At 33.5% G+C, this 19,996-nt stretch overlaps 12 protein-coding genes and 2 pseudogenes across 14 annotated transcripts, besides 2 other annotated features; 5 read left to right on the top strand and 9 right to left on the bottom strand.

The window, feature by feature from the left end:
- Positions 1-13,887: part of a mobile genetic element that runs on past the window's edge.
- Positions 695-3,123: a mobile genetic element.
- TVAGG3_0904080 (uncharacterized protein) lies at positions 1,133-1,666 on the bottom strand (the record flags this gene model as incomplete). The annotated part of the gene is made up of 1 exon (XM_001299770.1): positions 1,133-1,666. The coding sequence occupies one exon, from the start codon at positions 1,664-1,666 to the stop codon at positions 1,133-1,135; it is 534 nt and encodes a 177-aa protein (XP_001299771.1).
- Positions 1,987-2,359, bottom strand: TVAGG3_0904070 (zebrafish ch211-108c17.2-related family; the record flags this gene model as incomplete). The annotated part of the gene is made up of 1 exon (XM_001279052.2): positions 1,987-2,359. A coding segment is annotated over one exon (373 nt), but the record flags the coding sequence as incomplete, so codon positions are not given.
- On the top strand, positions 3,258-3,506 carry TVAGG3_0904050 (organellar and viral DNA polymerase type B; the record flags this gene model as incomplete). The annotated part of the gene is made up of 1 exon (XM_051251455.1): positions 3,258-3,506. One exon carries the CDS (start codon positions 3,258-3,260, stop codon positions 3,504-3,506), a length of 249 nt encoding a protein of 82 aa, XP_051077029.1.
- TVAGG3_0904040 (organellar and viral DNA polymerase type B) lies at positions 4,324-4,860 on the top strand (the record flags this gene model as incomplete). The annotated part of the gene is made up of 1 exon (XM_051251454.1): positions 4,324-4,860. A coding segment is annotated over one exon (537 nt), but the record flags the coding sequence as incomplete, so codon positions are not given.
- Positions 5,432-5,851, top strand: TVAGG3_0904030 (uncharacterized protein; the record flags this gene model as incomplete). Its single annotated transcript, XM_051251453.1, has 1 exon — positions 5,432-5,851. One exon carries the CDS (start codon positions 5,432-5,434, stop codon positions 5,849-5,851), a length of 420 nt encoding a protein of 139 aa, XP_051077027.1.
- Positions 5,886-6,355, top strand: TVAGG3_0904020 (annotated as a pseudogene). The gene has a single exon. A coding segment is annotated over exon 1 (470 nt).
- On the bottom strand, positions 6,377-7,252 carry TVAGG3_0904010 (protein of unknown function, DUF4106 family; the record flags this gene model as incomplete). Its single annotated transcript, XM_051251452.1, has 1 exon — positions 6,377-7,252. The coding sequence occupies one exon, from the start codon at positions 7,250-7,252 to the stop codon at positions 6,377-6,379; it is 876 nt and encodes a 291-aa protein (XP_051077026.1).
- Positions 7,528-7,734, top strand: TVAGG3_0904000 (uncharacterized protein; the record flags this gene model as incomplete). Its single annotated transcript, XM_051251451.1, has 1 exon — positions 7,528-7,734. A coding segment is annotated over one exon (207 nt), but the record flags the coding sequence as incomplete, so codon positions are not given.
- Positions 7,840-8,170, bottom strand: TVAGG3_0903990 (protein of unknown function, DUF4108 family; the record flags this gene model as incomplete). The annotated part of the gene is made up of 1 exon (XM_051251450.1): positions 7,840-8,170. A coding segment is annotated over one exon (331 nt), but the record flags the coding sequence as incomplete, so codon positions are not given.
- Positions 8,208-8,877, bottom strand: TVAGG3_0903980 (annotated as a pseudogene). The gene has a single exon. A coding segment is annotated over exon 1 (670 nt).
- TVAGG3_0903970 (uncharacterized protein) lies at positions 9,494-10,186 on the bottom strand (the record flags this gene model as incomplete). The annotated part of the gene is made up of 1 exon (XM_051251449.1): positions 9,494-10,186. A coding segment is annotated over one exon (693 nt), but the record flags the coding sequence as incomplete, so codon positions are not given.
- TVAGG3_0903960 (protein of unknown function, DUF4106 family) lies at positions 10,521-10,844 on the bottom strand (the record flags this gene model as incomplete). The annotated part of the gene is made up of 1 exon (XM_051251448.1): positions 10,521-10,844. A coding segment is annotated over one exon (324 nt), but the record flags the coding sequence as incomplete, so codon positions are not given.
- On the bottom strand, positions 11,221-11,874 carry TVAGG3_0903950 (protein of unknown function, DUF4106 family; the record flags this gene model as incomplete). Its single annotated transcript, XM_051251447.1, has 1 exon — positions 11,221-11,874. One exon carries the CDS (start codon positions 11,872-11,874, stop codon positions 11,221-11,223), a length of 654 nt encoding a protein of 217 aa, XP_051077021.1.
- A 3,472-nt stretch (positions 13,888-17,359) lies between the features above and the next one.
- On the bottom strand, positions 17,360-18,070 carry TVAGG3_0903930 (uncharacterized protein; the record flags this gene model as incomplete). The annotated part of the gene is made up of 1 exon (XM_051251446.1): positions 17,360-18,070. One exon carries the CDS (start codon positions 18,068-18,070, stop codon positions 17,360-17,362), a length of 711 nt encoding a protein of 236 aa, XP_051077020.1.
- Positions 18,071-19,996: the final 1,926 nt, after the last annotated feature.

Raw genomic sequence — 19,996 nt, 5'->3', positions numbered from 1 at the left:
CTCATTTTACTCAGCAAAAATATATTTTAGGTGAAGTGGTGAGATCTCACCTGTTTTTTCACCTCTTTTCTCACCCGTTGAATTTTCATGAATTTTCCCGAAATAAAATAAAAAGTTAGTTTTTTTAAAAAAATATTTTTTTATTTTTATTGTAAGAACATGTTAGCAACAACAGCACCAAACTCGTTAGTCATGAACCCAACATCTATGTTAGTAGAAATGAAAAGCTTCATTCCTTCTTCATATACTTTCGAAACAGAAATCCAGAAGATAAAGCAAGAACTTCTCCAAGGAGATTTAGACTGTAGTGCAAAAGATGAAACAAATGAAGAATATCTTTATGAAATGCAGGATATTATTGACCATCTACCTAAACTTCCTGAAATACAACAACAAAAGCTTACTATTCCTGAATTCGATGAAATAGAAGTCAAAGCAACTGACTCAGTAGAAACCAAGAAGTTCATACGTAAGGTAAACTATGAGTTTCTTGGATTTCATTGCAACCACAAAGTCATGGACAAAGACTGCGATATGTTATATAAGAACATCTCTGACATATACAAATCTGAAGAATTTAAGACCTACGACAACTTTGTTTCGTTAGTTGCAAAATGTGTATGGCAGATAAGAGATAAAGATAAAAGAGGTAAAGTATGGAACGAACAGATAAAACCAGCAACTTTTGAGTTAAGGATGGGCACTCATAGGCTCCTGACAGCATAAAAATGTTATTATCTCACAATATAAAAGGAATCATAGGAATCTACAACTATATCTATATTGTTGGAAGACTTCTTAATGTATCATGCATATAAGTTATATCAATAACTCCATTATGTTATATGATTGTAATCATATTTTCGTTTCATGTTCAAAAACATTAAAATCATACTAACTATATGAGTATTATATTTAGGAAGCTGATATATAGATATGATAAAATGCTAGGTTTTGTGATTAAGAATATATACTTATCTTTTAGAAAATAATACTTTTATAAAAAATTATATCTTATATAATCTAAAAATTTTGGACAATTAAAAAACATTAATTAAAAATAGAAGGTGAAAGTGTTTATTCAAAGAAGGTGCAAGATTATGATGTTTTGAGGGTGAAATAAATTTAATAATTATTTATGTGATTTAAGAGTAATACGATCATCGGTAGCTTGAAGACCTCTCTTTATAGCTCTTAATGCCGCAAACTTTTTTTGAACTTGCTTTGAATTTTTGAATGCTTTGATTAAATCTTTTGTTGTATCATACATTCTGAAATATCTGTTCATCATTTCTGGCATTGTTGGTAAATTTAACCTGTATCTTATTGCTACAATCGTTTCAAACATACTTTCATTGAAATGCAATATTGTGACTGCCATCCTAATTGGCCAAGAAGCATGCCAATTAATATTTTTATTAGCAAGCATTGCTTTGATATGGTTTATCGATTCAACTACTTGAGTTGAATGAATCTTTTTTACCATATCAAAGATTTTTACGGTATCTTCGAGGAATTTTTTAAGTGTTTTTATAGCAGTTTTATTTTTTGCATATTTCCATGGTTTAATCATCTTGCATTTTTCAGGATCTGGACAAAATTTATGATTTCCGGCATAATGTTTAGCGGAATTCAACCATAAAAACTTCTTTGTTTTAATTGACATATGTGTGTCATTGAGAAGTTGCCTAAGCCAACGCAATAAATTCTTTGAAATGCTAGATAAGATTCTGAATTCTGGCAGTTTGAGCTTTTTCTGTATATTGTTAAGAAAATGTCCAGGATCTCTGTATTCTCTGATACCTTTGAACGTATTTTTGATTGTAGAAACAATTTTGACATCGCCATCATGCACAAAAAAATTTACACGTTTTTCATTATTCCAACGCTTCAGCATTCTTTTTAAGCCTTCAAATTCCATTTCATTTGATTTTCCGTTGAAATTACCTTTGAAATTTTTAAAAGATTTAGATATCACTTCCCAATCTACAATTTTTTTGAGTTTCTCTTCTACAAATTGTACATAGCAAAACATTGCATTTCTTCTCTGACTCCAAGAACCGTCAAACAAAAGTCCCGAACATTTTCTCATTCGAGATTTCCAATAATTAACAGATTCTCTGGCAACTTCTATGATAACACGACCAACCTTTTCTTGGACTCGATGAAATGTAGCTTCTGACGGAACTTTGATGTTATTCAGCATGAATTGAAATTCTGATTGGCAAAATGTAGCGCCGCTCAATAATACAGATAGCACAAATTCAACAGTGTTGACGACATATGGCTCTACCCTATTTTTCGCGCTTTGAACTAAGTTCTTTATACGCTTTGCAACTGCTTTTGTTCGCCGCGGCATGAAAAATGAAGAATAACTTGACGGTTTCTTGAACAAATGGTCGCACATTCAAATATTGTGATGTACGATCAGGATAAAAGAATGTTGTTGCCGTGAATTTAGAAAATAGCAAAATTTCAATTTACGCAATCGAGATATAACTTGATCGTTTGAGCGATAACCATGGCACCCATAGTATTAATGAAAGTACTCATACTTACAATTATTTTCTCCCATAGGAATATTGTTCAATATACTTCACCTATAGAGGAAATCTCGAAATAAAATCGAATTTTTTCAAAAATTACAAAAATCAATTTTTTACAAAGATGTTCGAAAAATAACATTATATACGCATCAAATCAAAGCATTATATGGAGCATTATAATTCTATATATGATTGTCCATCTTGCTGTTGTGCTATTTTTTTTAAACAATAATTTCATTGTTGAAATTAAATTTGCAATTTCAGTAAAAATTGCGACCCATCATTTTGAATATAATTGAATTAATACATTTATTGTAAGAATATTATATACCAAATATTAGACTTCCACATGAATCCTGGTATGATATTATAAGTATTGCAAAATTAGAAAAAAATATGCTCATGATATACTAAAATTCATGTTTCAAGGTTAACTTATAAATAAAATAAGTTCGAGAAATGCATCACTAAATATTTGAGCTTGTGCACTATAATGCTATATAATAGTCTTCACTGTTTTTAATATATTGACTTTGCTAGACTTGATTTTTTTCATCACCCTAATGAGTGCCCATCCTTAAAGAAAACCATTGACGCCTTAGTTGTTCTAGCTGGTTTTATTTCAATGTACAATGCTAAAATGAACCCACAATGTTCAAATGTAAAGCAGCAATGAGGAAATATAACTACTCCGTCAAAGAGATAGAAAGAATGCGAAACGACTATGCAGATTTAAAGAAAGAAGCAGAGAAACCAGCAGAAGATAAAATGGACATGTTGACATTTCTAAACAAAAACTATCCAACAGCTGACGATTTCCTTCTATCTGATGTCAAGAAGAAATATAAAGAAACATTCGGCATTGTGAAAACTTTTGACATACTGACAGAAGAAATAGAAGCTACAAAACTGTTTAGGATTTCAAATATACATCGTACAATTCATGTAAAACGCTTGTGAAAAAGAGGTGAGAAACAGGTGAGAAAACAGGTGAGATCTCACCTCTTCACCTAAAATATATTTTTGCTGAGTAAATGACCAAATTTCATGAATTTCCTCATATGTTTGCTACCCCGACTTTTTTCGGCCTTGCATAAAACTCTATGAAATCATGAAAAAATGACCAAATTTCATGATATAACTGTATTTTTTTGACGAAGTGAACTTTTACTCTTCGTAAAAAAAATCCCTGAAATCATGAAAAAATGACCAAATTTCATGAATTTCCTCATATGTTTGCGACCCTCGGAAAACCGAGGAACGAGATTCCGTACGAAAATCGCAAGAATTTGCGACCGGTGGAAAACCGCGGGTCGAGATTCCGTACGAAAATCGTGAAAAAAACTCATGAAAATCGTGAAAAAAATGCTACCCTCGAAAAACCGAGGATAGAGATTCCGTACGAAAATCGTGAAAAAAACTCATGAAAATCGTGAAAAAATGCGAGTACGTTAAAAACCGTAGTCGCCTAAAACTCATGAAAATCGTAAAAAAATGCGAGTAGGGAAAAAACCGGGGTCGCCAAAACTCTATGAAAATCGTAAAAAATTGCGACCCCGACTTTTCCCGGGGTCGCCTAAAACACATGAAAACAGTGAAAAAACTCTATGAAAATCGTGAAATTTCTCTAGACCGAGAATTCTCGGCCTTGCATAAAACTCATGAAAATCGTAAAAAAAACTCTATGAAATCATATCTTTTATACAAGATAGAAAAAATAAAATTAACGCTAGTTTTTTTAAAATATTTTTTTTTATTTTGTATGTAAGAACAGGAAATGACAAACACTGAGTTTGAAACAGTTAAAAAGATAGACAATGAGACCAAGGTGGTTAGAATAGGTGATTTAAACGTAAGATACTCAAAGAAATACAAAAAATATTCTTTGTCAGACATTTTAACACTATCTGAAGGAAAGAAAGCACACGACTGGGTTAGAAATGCTTCTACTCAGAAAATTTTGACAAAAAATCCTGAGCTGATGATATCTGTAAGATTCTATGGAACAAGAGCATATCTTATAGACAAAAGTCTTATACCAGTAGTTTTGTTCTGGATTGACCCAGTTGTTGGATATAATTTCATAACATATGGTTCATTCGATACTGAACGTTGCAGTGAAGGCTTAGTTTACATCGTTCAGAAACCGAAGGACTTCAATACAAAGAGATATAAGATAGGAAGAACATTTAATATAACTCAAAGATATGACAGTATAGTCAATAGAGTTAAGGTTGCGTTCGTTAACGATATGAGAGCTGCTGAAACAGAACTACTTGAAAAGTTTGAGAAAATGTATGGTGCTCCCACGAGAGGTAAAGAAACGTTTGAAGTAGATGAGATAGATAGTGCTATAAAATTATTTGACGAAGTTGCTGAAAAATACATGTAAAGCGTTTATTTTTGGTCTTTTATACAAGATAGAAAATAACGCTAGTTTTTTAAAAAATATTTTTTTTATTTTGTATGTAAAGACAGATATGACAACAACAGAGAACACAACAACTGCTATCGTTCATGAAGCCATAAGTGAAGAATACGAGTGGGTTCAGTTTAACAAACAGTTACGTCTCATTCGTTCGGTCAAAGATGACATGTACCAAATGCAAAGTATTTTGACGGCTTGTTTTGCTCCAGACACTAAACACGCAGACGACTGGTTCAAAAACCAAAGCACACAAGAACTTTTGAGTGAAATTTCTCTAGACCGAGAATTCTCGGCCTTGCATAAAACACATGAAAATCGTAAAAATTTGGCTCCTGCTTTGAGAGGTTGGTATGTACATAGACTTCTTGTAAATGCTGTTGCAATGTGGGCTTCGCCTCGTTATGCTTGGTATATTTACAGACTTCTTGACGAAATTCATAGACAAGAACGTGAAGAGATGGAAAGGAAACTTCAAGCAAAAGATGAAGTCATTGAATCCAAAGACAAAAACATACAGAAAAGAATACCACGTTCGGTACCAAAAGGAAAGGAAAAGAACTATAAGTATATGATTTACACTGAAGAGATGGAAAATGAAGAAGACAGAGATATGGTTATGCTTCATTTAGTCAGAAGAAACAACAAAAGCTTTTACGACTTAGCTAAGATTTACAAATCTGACAGAAATTGGTTCTATCGCGAAAACTTACCGATTTCAATGACACCGAATGAAGATGTTAAACAGATAGTTCAAGATACGTTACCTCAAACACACTATGATATGAAAGGTTGTACAATACTTACATTCAAAGAAGATTTACCGCTACTGAAGGAAAAGATAACAGAGTATTTCGATAACTTCAAAGAGGAAGAGTAAATGAACCATTTATTTTTCAAGCTTGACACCAAAGATGGCTCAGGTAGCTCTATAAGGTAAATTGTCTTGTCCGAGTCCTTCTGGCATTCGAGTCCTTCTGGCATTCCGAGTCCTTCCTTCCGACAGGAAAAGTCCTTCCTTCTGGCATTCCGAGTCCTTCCTTCCGACAGGAAAAGTTTTTCTTTCCGACAGGAAAAGTTTTTCTTTCCGACAGGAAAAGTTTTTCTTTCCAACAGGAAAAATTTTTTCTGTTGTCCGTCCGTAAACCATTCAAATTTTCGAAAATTGAGAACTTTTTGGCCGACCTTCAGGAAAAATTTTTCTTTCCGACAGGAAAAGTTTTTCTTTCCGACAGGAAAAGTCCTTCCTTCCGACAGGAAAAGTCCTTCCTTCCGACAGGAAAAGTCCTTCCATCCGACAGGACACAAACGAATGTCCGACGTACCACCAACCGAGTCCATTCCAAAGCCAGAAGAACCGACAGCCCCAGCACCACAACAGACTAAGACTCAAACACTTACATTTTTACGCTTGACTTTTTACAATTTGAACTTTGTTTGCGTAGATATGAATTCTGAAAGAAGTATGAGGGTCTTGTATGACTTTGTACTTCTCCCATAGTTCATGTCTGTCAAACTTACCTGCCATGGACTCTTTCATAAGTTCCATGAAATCGTCTTCGGACAATCCGGGGAAAAGTATGATATCAGTAAGTATTCTCTTTACATCCTTACTTAAACTCTTTGCTGTCTGTACACAAATGACAACTGAAATGTTAAAGTGTCTGAGCTTCTTGAGAATTCGACACATGTCTTGTTCTCTGTTCTTTAACAAAGGATGAGAAGCAAAGTCATCTAAGATAAGAAGACATCTGTGAGGGTAAGTCTTCCAATCGTAAGATTGCAATTTCTTCGAAAGGTACTCAATCTCTTTCTGTTTGTTTCGGAAGTGTTTCTTCTCTAATATTCTCTGCATTTCCTCATTTGGGTCTTTAAACTTAGAATTGACATACTCATTTATAGCATTGTACTTCAAAACTCTTCTTTGGTACTTCTTTATCCAATCTAACAACTCAGTATCTTTTATACATACTAACTTAGACTTTTTTATAATATCTTTGAACGAATTTACGGTTTGGTCAAATTGACCAGAAGTACTACAAATGACTACTAACTCATAGAATGGGTTCTTCTCATCTAGTTCTTGTTGTTGTGCAGCCATTTTAAGATAAGTGAAAGTCTTACCCGACCCAGGCGGTGCAATTAGACCTGTTATACCATTCTGAGCAAATAGGAACTTGTCATGTATGGGTTTTATCTGAGCATTTTCCAACTTCCTCTTGTTCTTGTTTAAAACATTCTCAAATTTCTTGTCAATGTCAGCAAACTTTTTTTCTAACATATTTTTAGAAAAATTAAAATTTTTATCTTTTAGGAAATGTCTAGCGATTTCGCTATCTATATTCGAGACAAGCTTTTCGACAGCAAAACATCTGTCGACCATAAAATCTTACATAGTGTAAACAAAAAGGTGAATTTGTTCTAAAGTTCTGTTTCTGGGAATATGACAAGAACCATAAAACCTTAAGCAGAGAAGTCTTAAAATTTGTCAATGACAGACTTGTTGACAGAGATGACGCCTCTTGGAGAGATGAAGTCCAACAAAACTTCTTAGAATGCAAAGAAGACACATGCGCTGTTCTTGAAAATGAAATAGAAAACAGAATAGAAGAGCTATTAAATGACAAAGCACTTTTACAAAAATATGGTTCTGAGAAGTTTGACATAACTCCACCAGAAAAGAAGAAGAGAGAAAAGAAAGAAAAGAAAGTAGAAGAAGAGAAGAAAGAACCAGAGCCAGAGAAAAAGAAATTTGACATGTAAAAATAAAATTTTATTTTTAGAACATTTCTGGGTCAATGTCAATGTTCTCTTCCTCTTTAGGAGCAAACACTGGCTTAGACTCTAAAATCTTTTTACCCAATTTACCTTGAACTTCAACTATCTTAGACTCATAATATTCATAGTCGTCTGCTTTCTTTGGTTCATAAGGTATAACAAGTTTGTATGCTTTGCCTTCTTTAAGGTTTGAAAACCTTCTGTCAAAACTTTCTTTGACTGTTAACAAACCTTCTATGTCTAAGTCTTCAAATTTCGCACCATTTTTAGTCACAATAGCAAACTTAACTGGTTCGATGTTCCAAACTTTGTCAAATGTAGACTTTTCAAAATGGTAGAAGTAAACATTCAAATATGTGAATGGGTCTAGTTCTTCTTTAAGTCCTGACATGTACTTGTTGACTGAGATGAATTTCGTCATCTTTTCTATCGGATAAAAAAAATATTTTTTTTAAAATTTACTCAGAAAAATTTTTCTTTGTATATACACCATTCTGAACATCTAAAAGACTTTTGACATTTGCCAAGAATGTTCGTTTAGACGCTGTCATATAACCATACTCTTGACAATACTGTTTATACGAATCGTACAATGACCTTTCATCTAAACACTCAAAGTCAGTTTCATCTATGAACAGTTCATATACACTCTTGTTTGCTTCTAACAATGTTTGTCTCTCTTCGGTATGTGGAATTTGTCTTGGATTGAACTTAGAAATATCTAATGTCATGAAATATGAGAACAAGTGGTTGTAAAAGTTAGGTGTCAAAGTTTCTGCTAAGTCGTCAAAATATTCTGTATCTTGCATATGAGCTTCTGACGTTCTGACAACTACATATCTTCTGTCAGAACTTTCTAACTTCATCGGAACGGCGTTGTTTGAAACCATGACGAAGTTTGCAACATTTTCACAAACTCTTTGGTCTCTATACTTTCTTTCAACAACTCCAACTTTGTCTGTTATAAGACTCTTCAAAGCATCCGAGTTCAAAACTTTTGTTGTATCTATACTTTGAAGTTCGTTACATACTATAAGTTTCATATTCTCTATTGAAGAGTTAAATTTACCGCAGATGTTTTCTAAGTTTGTCATATTCGGGTTCGAATAGCCCTCTAACAGTTTGCATAAGATATCTGTAAAGAAAGTGTTCTTACCTGTTCCTTGTTTTCCAATTACAATGAGAGCAGTTTCATTTTTAGCACTTGGATGTTGTAAGATGTTTGCAAACCAACATAAGATATACTCATAGACTCTTTCGTTTCCATTGCATATAATTTCTTTGACATGGTCTAACCAAGCTTCTATAACATTTTCTTTCCATTCTACTTGTTCGTATTTATATCCAGTGAAGATAGAATAGAAGTTTGGAGAAGGTGTATAGAACTTTATACCACGAACTGAAAAATCTTCTAACTTTGACAATAAGATATCCCAAGCATCTAACATCTTCATACCAACTTGTACGACTTTTATTTTCTTAAGTTTCTGTTTACATTCTTGTTCTGAAACTATTGTCGCTTTAGGTTTGTTAAAGACTACATCCCATTCTTTCATGACATAACATTCTGGGGCAGAGTCGACATAAATGACTAAACGTTTCAAATTCTCGACTGCTTTGTTATAGTCTCGAAATGGACACATATTTCTGAACGCTTGGAAGTCATAAAAATCTGAAACGTCTATTCTGTACATTTTTTTATATAAAAATAAAAAAAATATTTTTTTTATTCTTGAGCTATTTGTTGTTCTTGAGCTATTTGTTGTTGCATTTGTTCCATTTGTTGCATTTGTTGTTCTTGAGCTATTTGTTGTTGAAGTTGTTCTTGTAGTACAATACTTTCACCAGTTGCATCTTCCAATTCGAAACTTTCTGCCGTCATTGACAAATACATAGGACATAAAAGTTTTACAGGAACAAAGTTTGCGTCAACTAAGGTTAAGTTTATGTTTGCTAAAGTGTTTGAGTTTACTAAAGCTGAAAACTCTGCATTCGAATGAACAATAGGCAAACCAGCAGAGAAAGTGTTGTTTATACGCATGAGTATCTTTTGGTCATAGTAGTTTCTGTCGACATTCGAATAGCACTTTGAACCTAAGTTTGAAACAATATATAAAATAGGTGTACTTAAAGTCAATGGAACAGACAAACCTTGTATGACACCTTTTCCTGTTATAGGAAACTGTTGGTAGTAAAAACCAGATATAAGTTTTGTATTATAGCTCATATCGTTTATAGTAAACTCAGTCGGACATCCAAACATAATGAAACCTGCTCTAGTTGCAGCACATGTTACATCCGTCCTTAAAGTATTAAATAAGTCAACAAAACCTGTTGGTGGTATATCTGAGTAAGTATCTTCAAAGGAGTATTTTTTACCATTCACAACAATAAAATCTTCTGGTGTCAAAAGAGCAAAACAGGCTTTAGTCGTCATCGTGTTTAAGGTCAGTTTACAATATCGTCCTTGAGGACTTTGTAAGTTTGTTGTTATAGAATTATATGACTCAGGGTTTTTAGTCGTAATAGTATAAACCACTATGTCTTCTGCCATTTACTTTAGCAAGTAAATTTTAATGAAATGTTGTGGTCGTCAAATATTTTTATGACGTCTGGGAAACTATATTTTAAGTTCAACGTTTCACCTCCTTTCATAACGTATATCTTGTCAATGACATTGTATGAAACACCACAGCAAGCAATGTCGGGTTCTATTTCTTTGATGTTTATATCGTCTGCCTCTGTCAAAAGTTTCAATAGTTTTTCAAAATTTCATGAGGTGCGATGACATATGAGTTCACTTTTACAGGGTTGTGTTCGACCAAGTTTAACATTAGACCTAAAGCTTGACAAATCTTCTCCTGAGTTTTAAGTTTGTCTTTAAGTTGTTGGTAGTCGTTTCGAATATCTGCAACAGAACTTAAGTCTCTGCTAACTTCAGGGTATGTTGGTTGTTCTTTTACAGGAACTATTGTTATACCATCTTCGTCTTCGTATGGTTTCCCCACTTCAACATCTCTTTCTTTGACATTGACAACAACACTTTGACTGTTTGTTTGAGTTGGTGAATTTAACTTCACATCTGCCATCGCCATTAAACCTTTTGAAACACTTACGCTTCTATTTTTCGGAAATGACATTTTACTTAGAATAAAAAGATGGACGTATTTGAGTATCTCTTCGAATTGAAGCAAAACAAAGTTTACACACACAAACAATACAAGTTCATTGATAGAATAGTTCTTTACACAAACAATGGAAAATGTTATAGAATAGCAGTCTTTGCTGAACCAAAATATTTTCATAAAGCAAAGAAAGTTGGTATAACCGAGATGGTGAAAGTTCTTGACGTTGACAAAAATATAACAACAAAACTGACCGATATTTCTAAAGGTAAGTTTTTAATACAATATTATATCAAAACTGGCGTACTGTCAATATTTGACGGAGAGAAGTCAGTTCAAGAACAACTTACTGACCTGCTGCCAAAATCTGCTCGATGGAAGCTGTCGTTATACCAATCTGAGGAGCCCCAGCAGGTTTCATCGAACGAATCTTCAAAAGAGCATCTTCCGTGAAAAGTGCTATTGGTTTTGTAAACTTCTTTGCTTTCAATTCATCTGGACCGTCTCTGTCACCAGTATATTGTATTTGAACTGTACCAACAGTTGAAATACCACCCATAAAGTCTTCTGAGTCAGCAAATGGAATGCCAAGCCAAAAGTTTGAACGGTCTCCATTTGTATATTGAGTGTTTTGACCTCCTGTATGAGTCCATACTTTCACATATGGCATAATAGAACTTTGCATTTCAGGGTTAATGGTTGTTGTGAAGTTGTTGTTAAAGTTCATAGCATCTAATGTCAAGTTGTATGACCTCATATCCTCAACTGTAGAATATTCTTCTCTTGGATAGTATTTGCCATCTATGTTTATATGATATTTAATACCAGGGTTGTAGAAACAAGAATAGTCATTTATAGTTCGTCTGAACAGTACAAACATAGTATCTGCATGTTTCATTGCAGTTGTTAAAGCAATATCTGTTCTTGCACCTGGGTCAGCACTTTGGTTTCCAACTTCACCTGCAAAGTCTTTGACAGATATTTGGTGTATAGGGAACATAAGTGGAACTGCAATATATTTGGCAGCTAAAGCATTTGAACTATCTGGGTCCAACATATAGACTGCAAGTCTGCTTTCTATTCTCTTGCATTCAAACTTTTCGCATGTGAACTTAACTGGGTCCCAAGCAGTTCCAGCAGCATTGAAATAATAGTTTACTTCAGTGTTGAAGTTTGAGAAACCAAAGTCTAAGTCAACTTTGTCTTTGCAAAAGTCACAGAACTTGGCTCCACCAGTTCCAGCTACAGTAAAGAGTGAATGGGTCTTGTGTTGGTGCAATGACTAAGTTATTTTTGCTTGGAGTAAGTTCGATAGAAATTTTTCCTGCCCAGTTTGGCAAGTATCTTAAAAACCTGAAGATGAGGAAAGATGACAAAGGAACTCTAAGTTTCAGTTTTACTTTGGTTACTGCTGCTGCAGTTTGTCCAGAAAGGTCAACATAAACTCCTGGAACGTTAGGGTCAAGTCTTCTTATTTTCTCAATAGTTGCATACTGGTCTGTTTGTTCTCTAGCTTGTGGTTGTACTGAGTTTCTCAAAGCGAACCATTCATAGTTTGCCCATGTTACTGTTTGAACTAAGTCAGAGTTAGAATATATCTTATATCCCATGAAAACTTCTGGAGCATATTGGTATCCGACATAGAAAATTCCATTGCAACCTTTCTTGTCAGACAACTTGCAGAAGGTTTTATTTCAATGTCTTGTTCCACGTATAAGAAAGAGTTGTCAATAGAAATAATGAAACCTGTCGCAAGCAATATCTACTGTTGTTGAAGAACCTTCTCCAAACTCACCTACGTTTCCATAAGAAACAGCAGTTGTATATTCGTAAGTTCCAGAACTATTTCTGACCTTCTAATGGCATTGTCGCATTCGTTATACCATTCGAAACATTTCCATTCATAGCATCCAAAAACTGTTTGGCGTTATATTCTGAGCGGCGTACATTTCATATGGGTAAAAATATAGAATAGTTGGGTTTATGTGTCATAATAGAACCCACGTGGACCAAGCTTTACTTTCTTCCTGACTGAGTTTTTAACTCTTCTTTTTCCTTCATTGCCACTACTTTCACTAGATGAAGTTACTTCTTCACTACTTTCACTTTGTTCTACTCTTCTTCTTTGGTGTCGCTTTGGTAACTTGCCCTCTGCTTCAAGTTGTTGCATCTTTGCCTCATGTTCATCTAGTATGTTGCAAATTCCCATGCCTTTTTGCCTTTTGGCTCTGGTCGCCCATCTCAGGTAACCTATATCTAGAAAGAGTTTGTCATAGTTTGTATTTGAGTCGTCGCTATTGTTTGCATGACTCTGTCCTGAGTTTCCGGTTCAAGCTCTTCAAACAGTGCCTGTCCATATGGAATAAGCTCGTTTCCAAATATATGTTTTTGTAGCCATTCTGGTTTTCTTTCCATGTTACCACAATATCTTTTGTGAATGGGAAAGCTTTTACCCAATCTTTCAGTCTTGCGTCGTTTATTTCTGTAGTTGGTTTTATTTTGTCAAGGAACATGTTTTTCAAATACTAACATTTCATTTGGTACTGTCCATTTGAGTTTTCTAATATTCATCCCTTCTCAGTTCATTGTCTGCAAAGTAAGTTTTTATGACATTTTGCAAACTTTCGTTTGCAAGGTCATGTACAATAGGTTCTCTTCCTTCTCTCTCCCTAACTCTCTTTCTAAACTCTTCACCAAATATACCATCTCTATGGTTCTGTGTAGTTCTTTGAGATAAATGTTTCTAGAACGTCAGGTGTTATGTTTCCATCAGCCATGTTCATTTCATACTGGTCCAAAATATTCTGCATGTTTCATATCTTTCAATGGCATTAAAGCCGCGCTTAAAATACCAGCTATATCTGGTTCACCATTGACTTCCATTGCGTCTACAACTTTTGGAATGTGTTGTAAGTTTATGACCACCTATCCGGGTTAGCTTTATGACCCATCTCATTGTAGTTCCATCGTCTGCAGAAACAAAAGTAGGTTTGTTTCCATCTTGGCTAGGTTCTGAATGAACTTTAAACAATGTTCATTCTATATGTTTTCTTGAAATTTAACCTTTTATCTTCACCGAGTTCATCCAAAGATTGAACGTTAAATGCTCGTAAGTAAAAAGGGTTGTTGTAGTTTTGTGTACATTTTCTTTCAGTGCTTCCATTCTATGCTGAATATTTTCATCTGGTGTTGGAGTCTTTTGTATGTCGCAAACATTTTTCGATATTCTTCTACTATGTCAGCCGAATTTTTTTTAGACTCTTGAAATATTCATATTCTCCGCTAACTTGTTGAGGTCAAGATTTTTCGGCTGTTCCAAATCTTCATCTAGTTCTGTGAAGTTAGTTTCCAAAAGGAGTGACTTGTTCGTTTCCTTCAGGCTCTTCTAGCTGTTGTTGCTGAACTATTTCTTCCATGTCTGGTTGTATCTGAACTATTTCTTCCTGTGGAGTTTCTTGTACCTCATCTGCTGGCATTTCATATATTCCAAGACGGTTTTTAACAAATTCCCTATTTAAGTCATCCGCATTCATAAGCCTTTGTTCTTTCGTTCCGTCTCTATTTTTTACGCGTTTCATGAAGATAGTTGAATCGTCATTTAGCTCTGACATCAAATATCTCGGAGTAAATTCATCCATGTCATTTGGATGATATGCTATTAAATCATATCCCTTTGCGAGCTTGTATTTTCCAGGTTTGAGATTATATTCGATTTGGTGCTGAGTCATAAAGCTAAATAGGTTCGGGTCAGTATTTCCTTCCTTGAACTTTCCAATAGCTTCTTTATATCTGTCACTAAAGTCAAGAGTATCTGGGTAACCATACTCTTCCTTAAGCATTTTTAAGAATTCTTGGTTTCCTTGTTCTCTACTTCTTTTATGTCCTTGCTCTGTTTGTGGTTGTTGTTGTTGTTGTGCTGGTTGTGGAGGTGGTTGTTGTGCAGGGTTTTGAACTGTTGGTTGTTGTGTTGGTTGTGGAGGTGGTTGTTGTGCTGGTTGTTGTGTTGGTTGTTGTGTTGGTTGTTGTGTTGGTTGTTGTGTTGGTTTTGGTGCATGCCTGTGTCTGTGTCCATGTGACGATGTAAATGTTTTAGGTAGTCCTGGTGCAGGTGCTTCTCTTGGAGGGTTTGGTGGTATATAAGTTCCACCAGCTGGCACATATGTTCCATCTGCAGCGTAATGTCCTATCTGACTTTTCGTTCTTAAGAAAGCATTTACTAGGTCTGTTTTGGTCTGTTGTAACTCTTTTTCTTGACTTTTCACAACAGTTGCTCTAACGGCGTCATAGGCACTTTGAACTGCCTGTCTCGTTGCTGCATCTGTTATTTTCGTCATATTTTGTGCTACTTCTCTTAACTCTTTGTCGAAACCTTCAGACTTCAGTTTCTTTCCAGATGAGAAGTCGTTCACTTGTTTCACCTTACTATGAAGAGCTTCGAAGGCGTTCTTAAAGTCAGCATTTGTTAAAGCTTCATTTGAACTGTCTTCATCCGCTTGTATTTTTGTCCTTATCGACCCTATGAGTTGGGCTGCTTTGGCGTTGGCTTGGGCATCTAACCAGTCATTGTTAGCTTTTATATATTCTGCGCTTTTCATTGCCTTTTGCATAGCCGCGTCGTTATTTTTACTTTCTTGTGCTAAGTTTTCATACTGTACGGTTTGGTTTTGCAACTGTAAAAGTTTTTCTGCCTTTACATTTGCTTCAACTTCTTTTTTATACTCATCGCTATCCATATATGTCTTCAGGGCTTTTTGTTTTATCTCTTCATCTTTCAGTATTTTATATTGAGTAGTATGGTTTTTCAAATTTATGACATCTTGTTCCATTTTTGCTACTTCTGTTGCTTTTTCTGACACTTTTTTCGCATATTCCTCTGTACTTAGTTCTTTCAGTTGTTCTTCTTTCTTCTTTTTCTCTACGTTTAACTCATTGAGTTTCTTTGTGTGTCTGTCATATTCTAGTTTCTTTTCGTTTTCACTTATTTGCTTCTGTATGTCTATGTTTGACTTTTTGACATCTGTTATTTGATTTTTGAGTGAACTCAAATTCATTTGACTTTGAGGGTTATAGGCTGTTCCGTCTGCAGCTCCACCATAGCCTGCCATTTTCGCTAAAAGTGCCGCTCTTAAACCTCCACTCTGTGCACCAATGACTCGGTTTAAAAGCATAGGATTGCTTGACATTTGTTGCAACATAGTGGGGTCATTCAGCATTTGTTGTTGCAACTGTTGTTGTGGTGTCAGTCTTACTATTGGATGTTTCAATGCTCTCTTCCTCTTACGTATCTTACGTGGCATTTTAAGTGAAGTTAAAAAGCGGCTTTATACTAAACATCTTCGGGGCTAGAGGGCACGAAGTGCCTGGAAGCCCCAATACCTTTTTTTTTTTTTTTTTTATATATGTATATATTTATATATGTATATATTTATATATGTATATATTTATATATGTATATATTTATATATGTATATATTTATATATGTATATATTTATATATGTATATATTTATATATGTATATATTTATATATGTATATATTTATATATGTATATATTTATATATGTATATATTTATATATGTATATATTTATATATGTATATATTTATATATGTATATATTTATATATGTATATATTTATATATGTATATATTTATATATGTATATATTTATATATGTATATATTTATATATGTATATATGCATGTATTTATATATGTATATTTATTTAAAAAAATTAAAAATAATATAATTAAAATTTATTTATATTTTAAATTTCATACTGATCTTCGATTCCAATTTGTGAATTGATATCATTAACAATTGAATTTCGGTGCACCCCTATGAGAGCGCTGGCGACCGAAACACAACTAGTAAGATTGTGTATTAGAAACTGCTTCATGCTGTGTTGAGTAAGCTTCGATGTCTTTGTAGGATAGCTTTCTGAGAGCGAAACAAGATAGTGTTGAAAAAAAAATTGAAAATCTGAGAGACTGTGCAAGAGCCAACGACCAAAACACTACCAGTAAGATACAGCAGTAGTAGCTGCTTCATGCTGCATTGAGTATTGTTGAATAATTTGAAGTAGTGGTTTTTGAAATCAGCACCCCTATGAGAGCGCTGGCGACCGAAACACAACTAGTAAGATTGTGTATTAGAAACTGCTTCATGCTTTGTTGAGTAAGCTTCGATATCTTTATCAGACCACCTTTAAATTAACCACTCACATTCTCACTGTGGTCCATCTAAAATTTGTAAACTTTATGACATAAAATTATATTTTATGCAGGATCCCACCTATTACTTAATCTTTTTGGAATAAATGTTTTATAATATTTATCGATTGATTGTAATTTTTTGTATAAAAAAAAGTTTTTTATTTATATTAAAAATATATTCGGTTAATGATATTATCTTATAATTTGTAAATAAATCTAGTAATAAAATAACTTTAATAGTTGGTGTCACTTTTTCGAAAATTCTGGTTTTTTCAATATTTCTGTCGTTCTTTACTAAGTTTCTTAACAGCTCTGAAGAACCATGTGTTTTGACTCAAACATCCTTCACAACTTCTCTCATTCATTCCTAGTTCTTTCATGTCATTATCTTCAACCTCTATGGTCTCATTGACTAAGGTCAAAGGGTTCTTAGTCATTGCTGGTCTTATCTGAAACAATGTTTGTGCAACAGGTTTAACTAGTTCAGCAACGTCCTTCCTTAATATGAATAGCTGTTTCCACTCATCTTTGCTAACAGTTCTTTCATAACCACTGACAGTAATGATTTCATTTGCTGACCTTAGACACTTATGTTCTATCATTTGTATTGCTTTTGTGTAAGGCTTTCGTGAGCATATGTTGTATATGTCATTCCTGCAATGTTCATTCATGCCAATAGTACTAAATCCTTTCTTTGCTGTTGAGTGCATAATATCCATTAGTTCCTGTGTTCGTATTGCTGTCTCATAAAATACAACAAGACCTTTGTCATCTATGACGTACTTACCGAAAACATTGCTTATATTCTTTAACCATGAAATAACATCCTCATTCATGCTGTCAAACATGAAGTAAGGTCTTACATACTCTTCATTTATAAGATACTCCACAAAGTACTTGTTAAGCTCTATGTCCTCGTGAGTGATTTCATTAGGTTTGATATTAGTTCCTTTTGTCATTGCTGTCATGTACTTCACTCTCATAGTTCCTTTCAATAGCGTAAAAATACTTCATTGTTTCATAACTGCTCTAAATTCTGTTCAAAATTCGTACAACATAACTTTTTAACATTAGTGAAAGAATATGAGCGAAACAACAACATCTAACATTACAGAAGAAGTCAATGACAATGCCGATGAAAACATTATAGAAGGAGCTAGTGAAAATATTGACGAGTTCAGTGAGGAAGAAGATATTGAGGACGTCAATGAGAACGTTAGTGGGAAACATTGAGAAATCATGAAGATTATGAGATTTGTACGACATATCCTTTTACTATTCGTCGAAAGAAAAACAAACATATTAAGAGTGAATGCTTAAATAATCATGGTTATATTGAGCTTAGTTTAAACAACAAAACGCATTTAAAGCATAGAATTATTGCAGAACAGTGGATTGAAAATCCAAACAATTTGAAAGAAATAGACCATATAAATCATGATAGAACGGACAACAGAATCTCAAACCTTCGTTGGTGTTCTAGATCTGAAAACAATAGAAATAAAAACAAGTATGGCGATATAGTTTATGAGTTCGTTGATGAAATATCTGACGAAGCTGTTGAAATAACAGATTATGGTAAGCATTCGTTTGAGTTCTACTACTATGTTGAGAATGAGGACGCATTCTATTATTATACAGGTCTTAACTATCGAAAACTTCATATAAACTTTACAAAAACAGGTGCTGCTTATGTTTGTATGATAGATACAGAAAACAAGAGAGTAATTTTATGCATAAACAAATTCAAACGCTTGTACGGCTTCATGTAGGACAAACATTATTTTTCAACACTAACGCCAACACTTAGGACAAACATTCATGACTAACATTACTGTATAACATAAATGTTTTGTCATGACTTCATCGTATATGTTTTGTCATGACTTCATCGTAAATGTTTTGTCAAAACTTCTTCGTATATGTTTTGTCATGACTTCATCGTAATGAACGTATATGTTTTGTATGATATATTATTTCAAAATTGTACAACTATGATTATTTCAACAAAAAATATCTTACTTTTTCACTTCACTTTCACCCTCACTTTTTCCGTAATTCAAATTTCAACATTATGTATTTTAATTCCTTATAGTATTTTTAACATAATTAATCAAATAATAATTGGAAGTTCTGAACTCACTTTTTCCGTAATTCAAAATCAAAAATATGAATAATATATCTATTTATTATATACTAATGCTATTTTCAACTAGAAGTGAGGTACGGTAATCTTACGGATTCCCGTAACTCCATTTTACGGAAAAAGTGCAGTAAACTACTCAATTTACAAGAAAAGTGTCGTAAACTATTGATGTGGCGGTAAAATCACGGTAATTCACGGAAAGCTATATGCGAAAATTTGAAATTATACAAAATCGAGCGAAACACTTTTAAATAGGTTGTTCTCGTATTTAAAATACTATTCCCAGATTTATTGTCGTCAGAATATTTCCAAATTATAGATCCGTATTTTTCCCAAGTGAGCGGGGTATCTCTAATCCCAGCCCTATCGTCCTCCCAGTGTCAGTTTTTAATATAAAATCCAAAATTTTTTTAAAAATAAAAATTTCGAGAAATTTTTCTAGCTTTTTTTCTTTGATTTTAATAATTCAAAATAAATTTTGGAGTAAAAAGACACTATTTAATGAAATTCATATGAGTGAATGTGGATAAATACTCTCAAAACATACAATTTATATATTTTTTTCTTTATATTATCAACTAATTAGTGATAATTTTTTTTGAATCAGATTTTTTTTTCATTAAAAACATAATATATAACACAACAATGATGCACACATACGTATCTACACATCAAAATATAAAGCTTGTTTTGGTCTGGGCATCCCAACCCAAAATTCTAAAAAAATTGAATAAAATTGAATACTTGGGGCTGGGATACCCAG

This window comes from Trichomonas vaginalis, chromosome I, assembly GCF_026262505.1.
Source record: "Trichomonas vaginalis G3 chromosome I, whole genome shotgun sequence".
NCBI lineage: Eukaryota > Parabasalia > Trichomonadida > Trichomonadidae > Trichomonas > Trichomonas vaginalis.
This window is presented reverse-complemented; position numbering and strand designations above follow the sequence as displayed.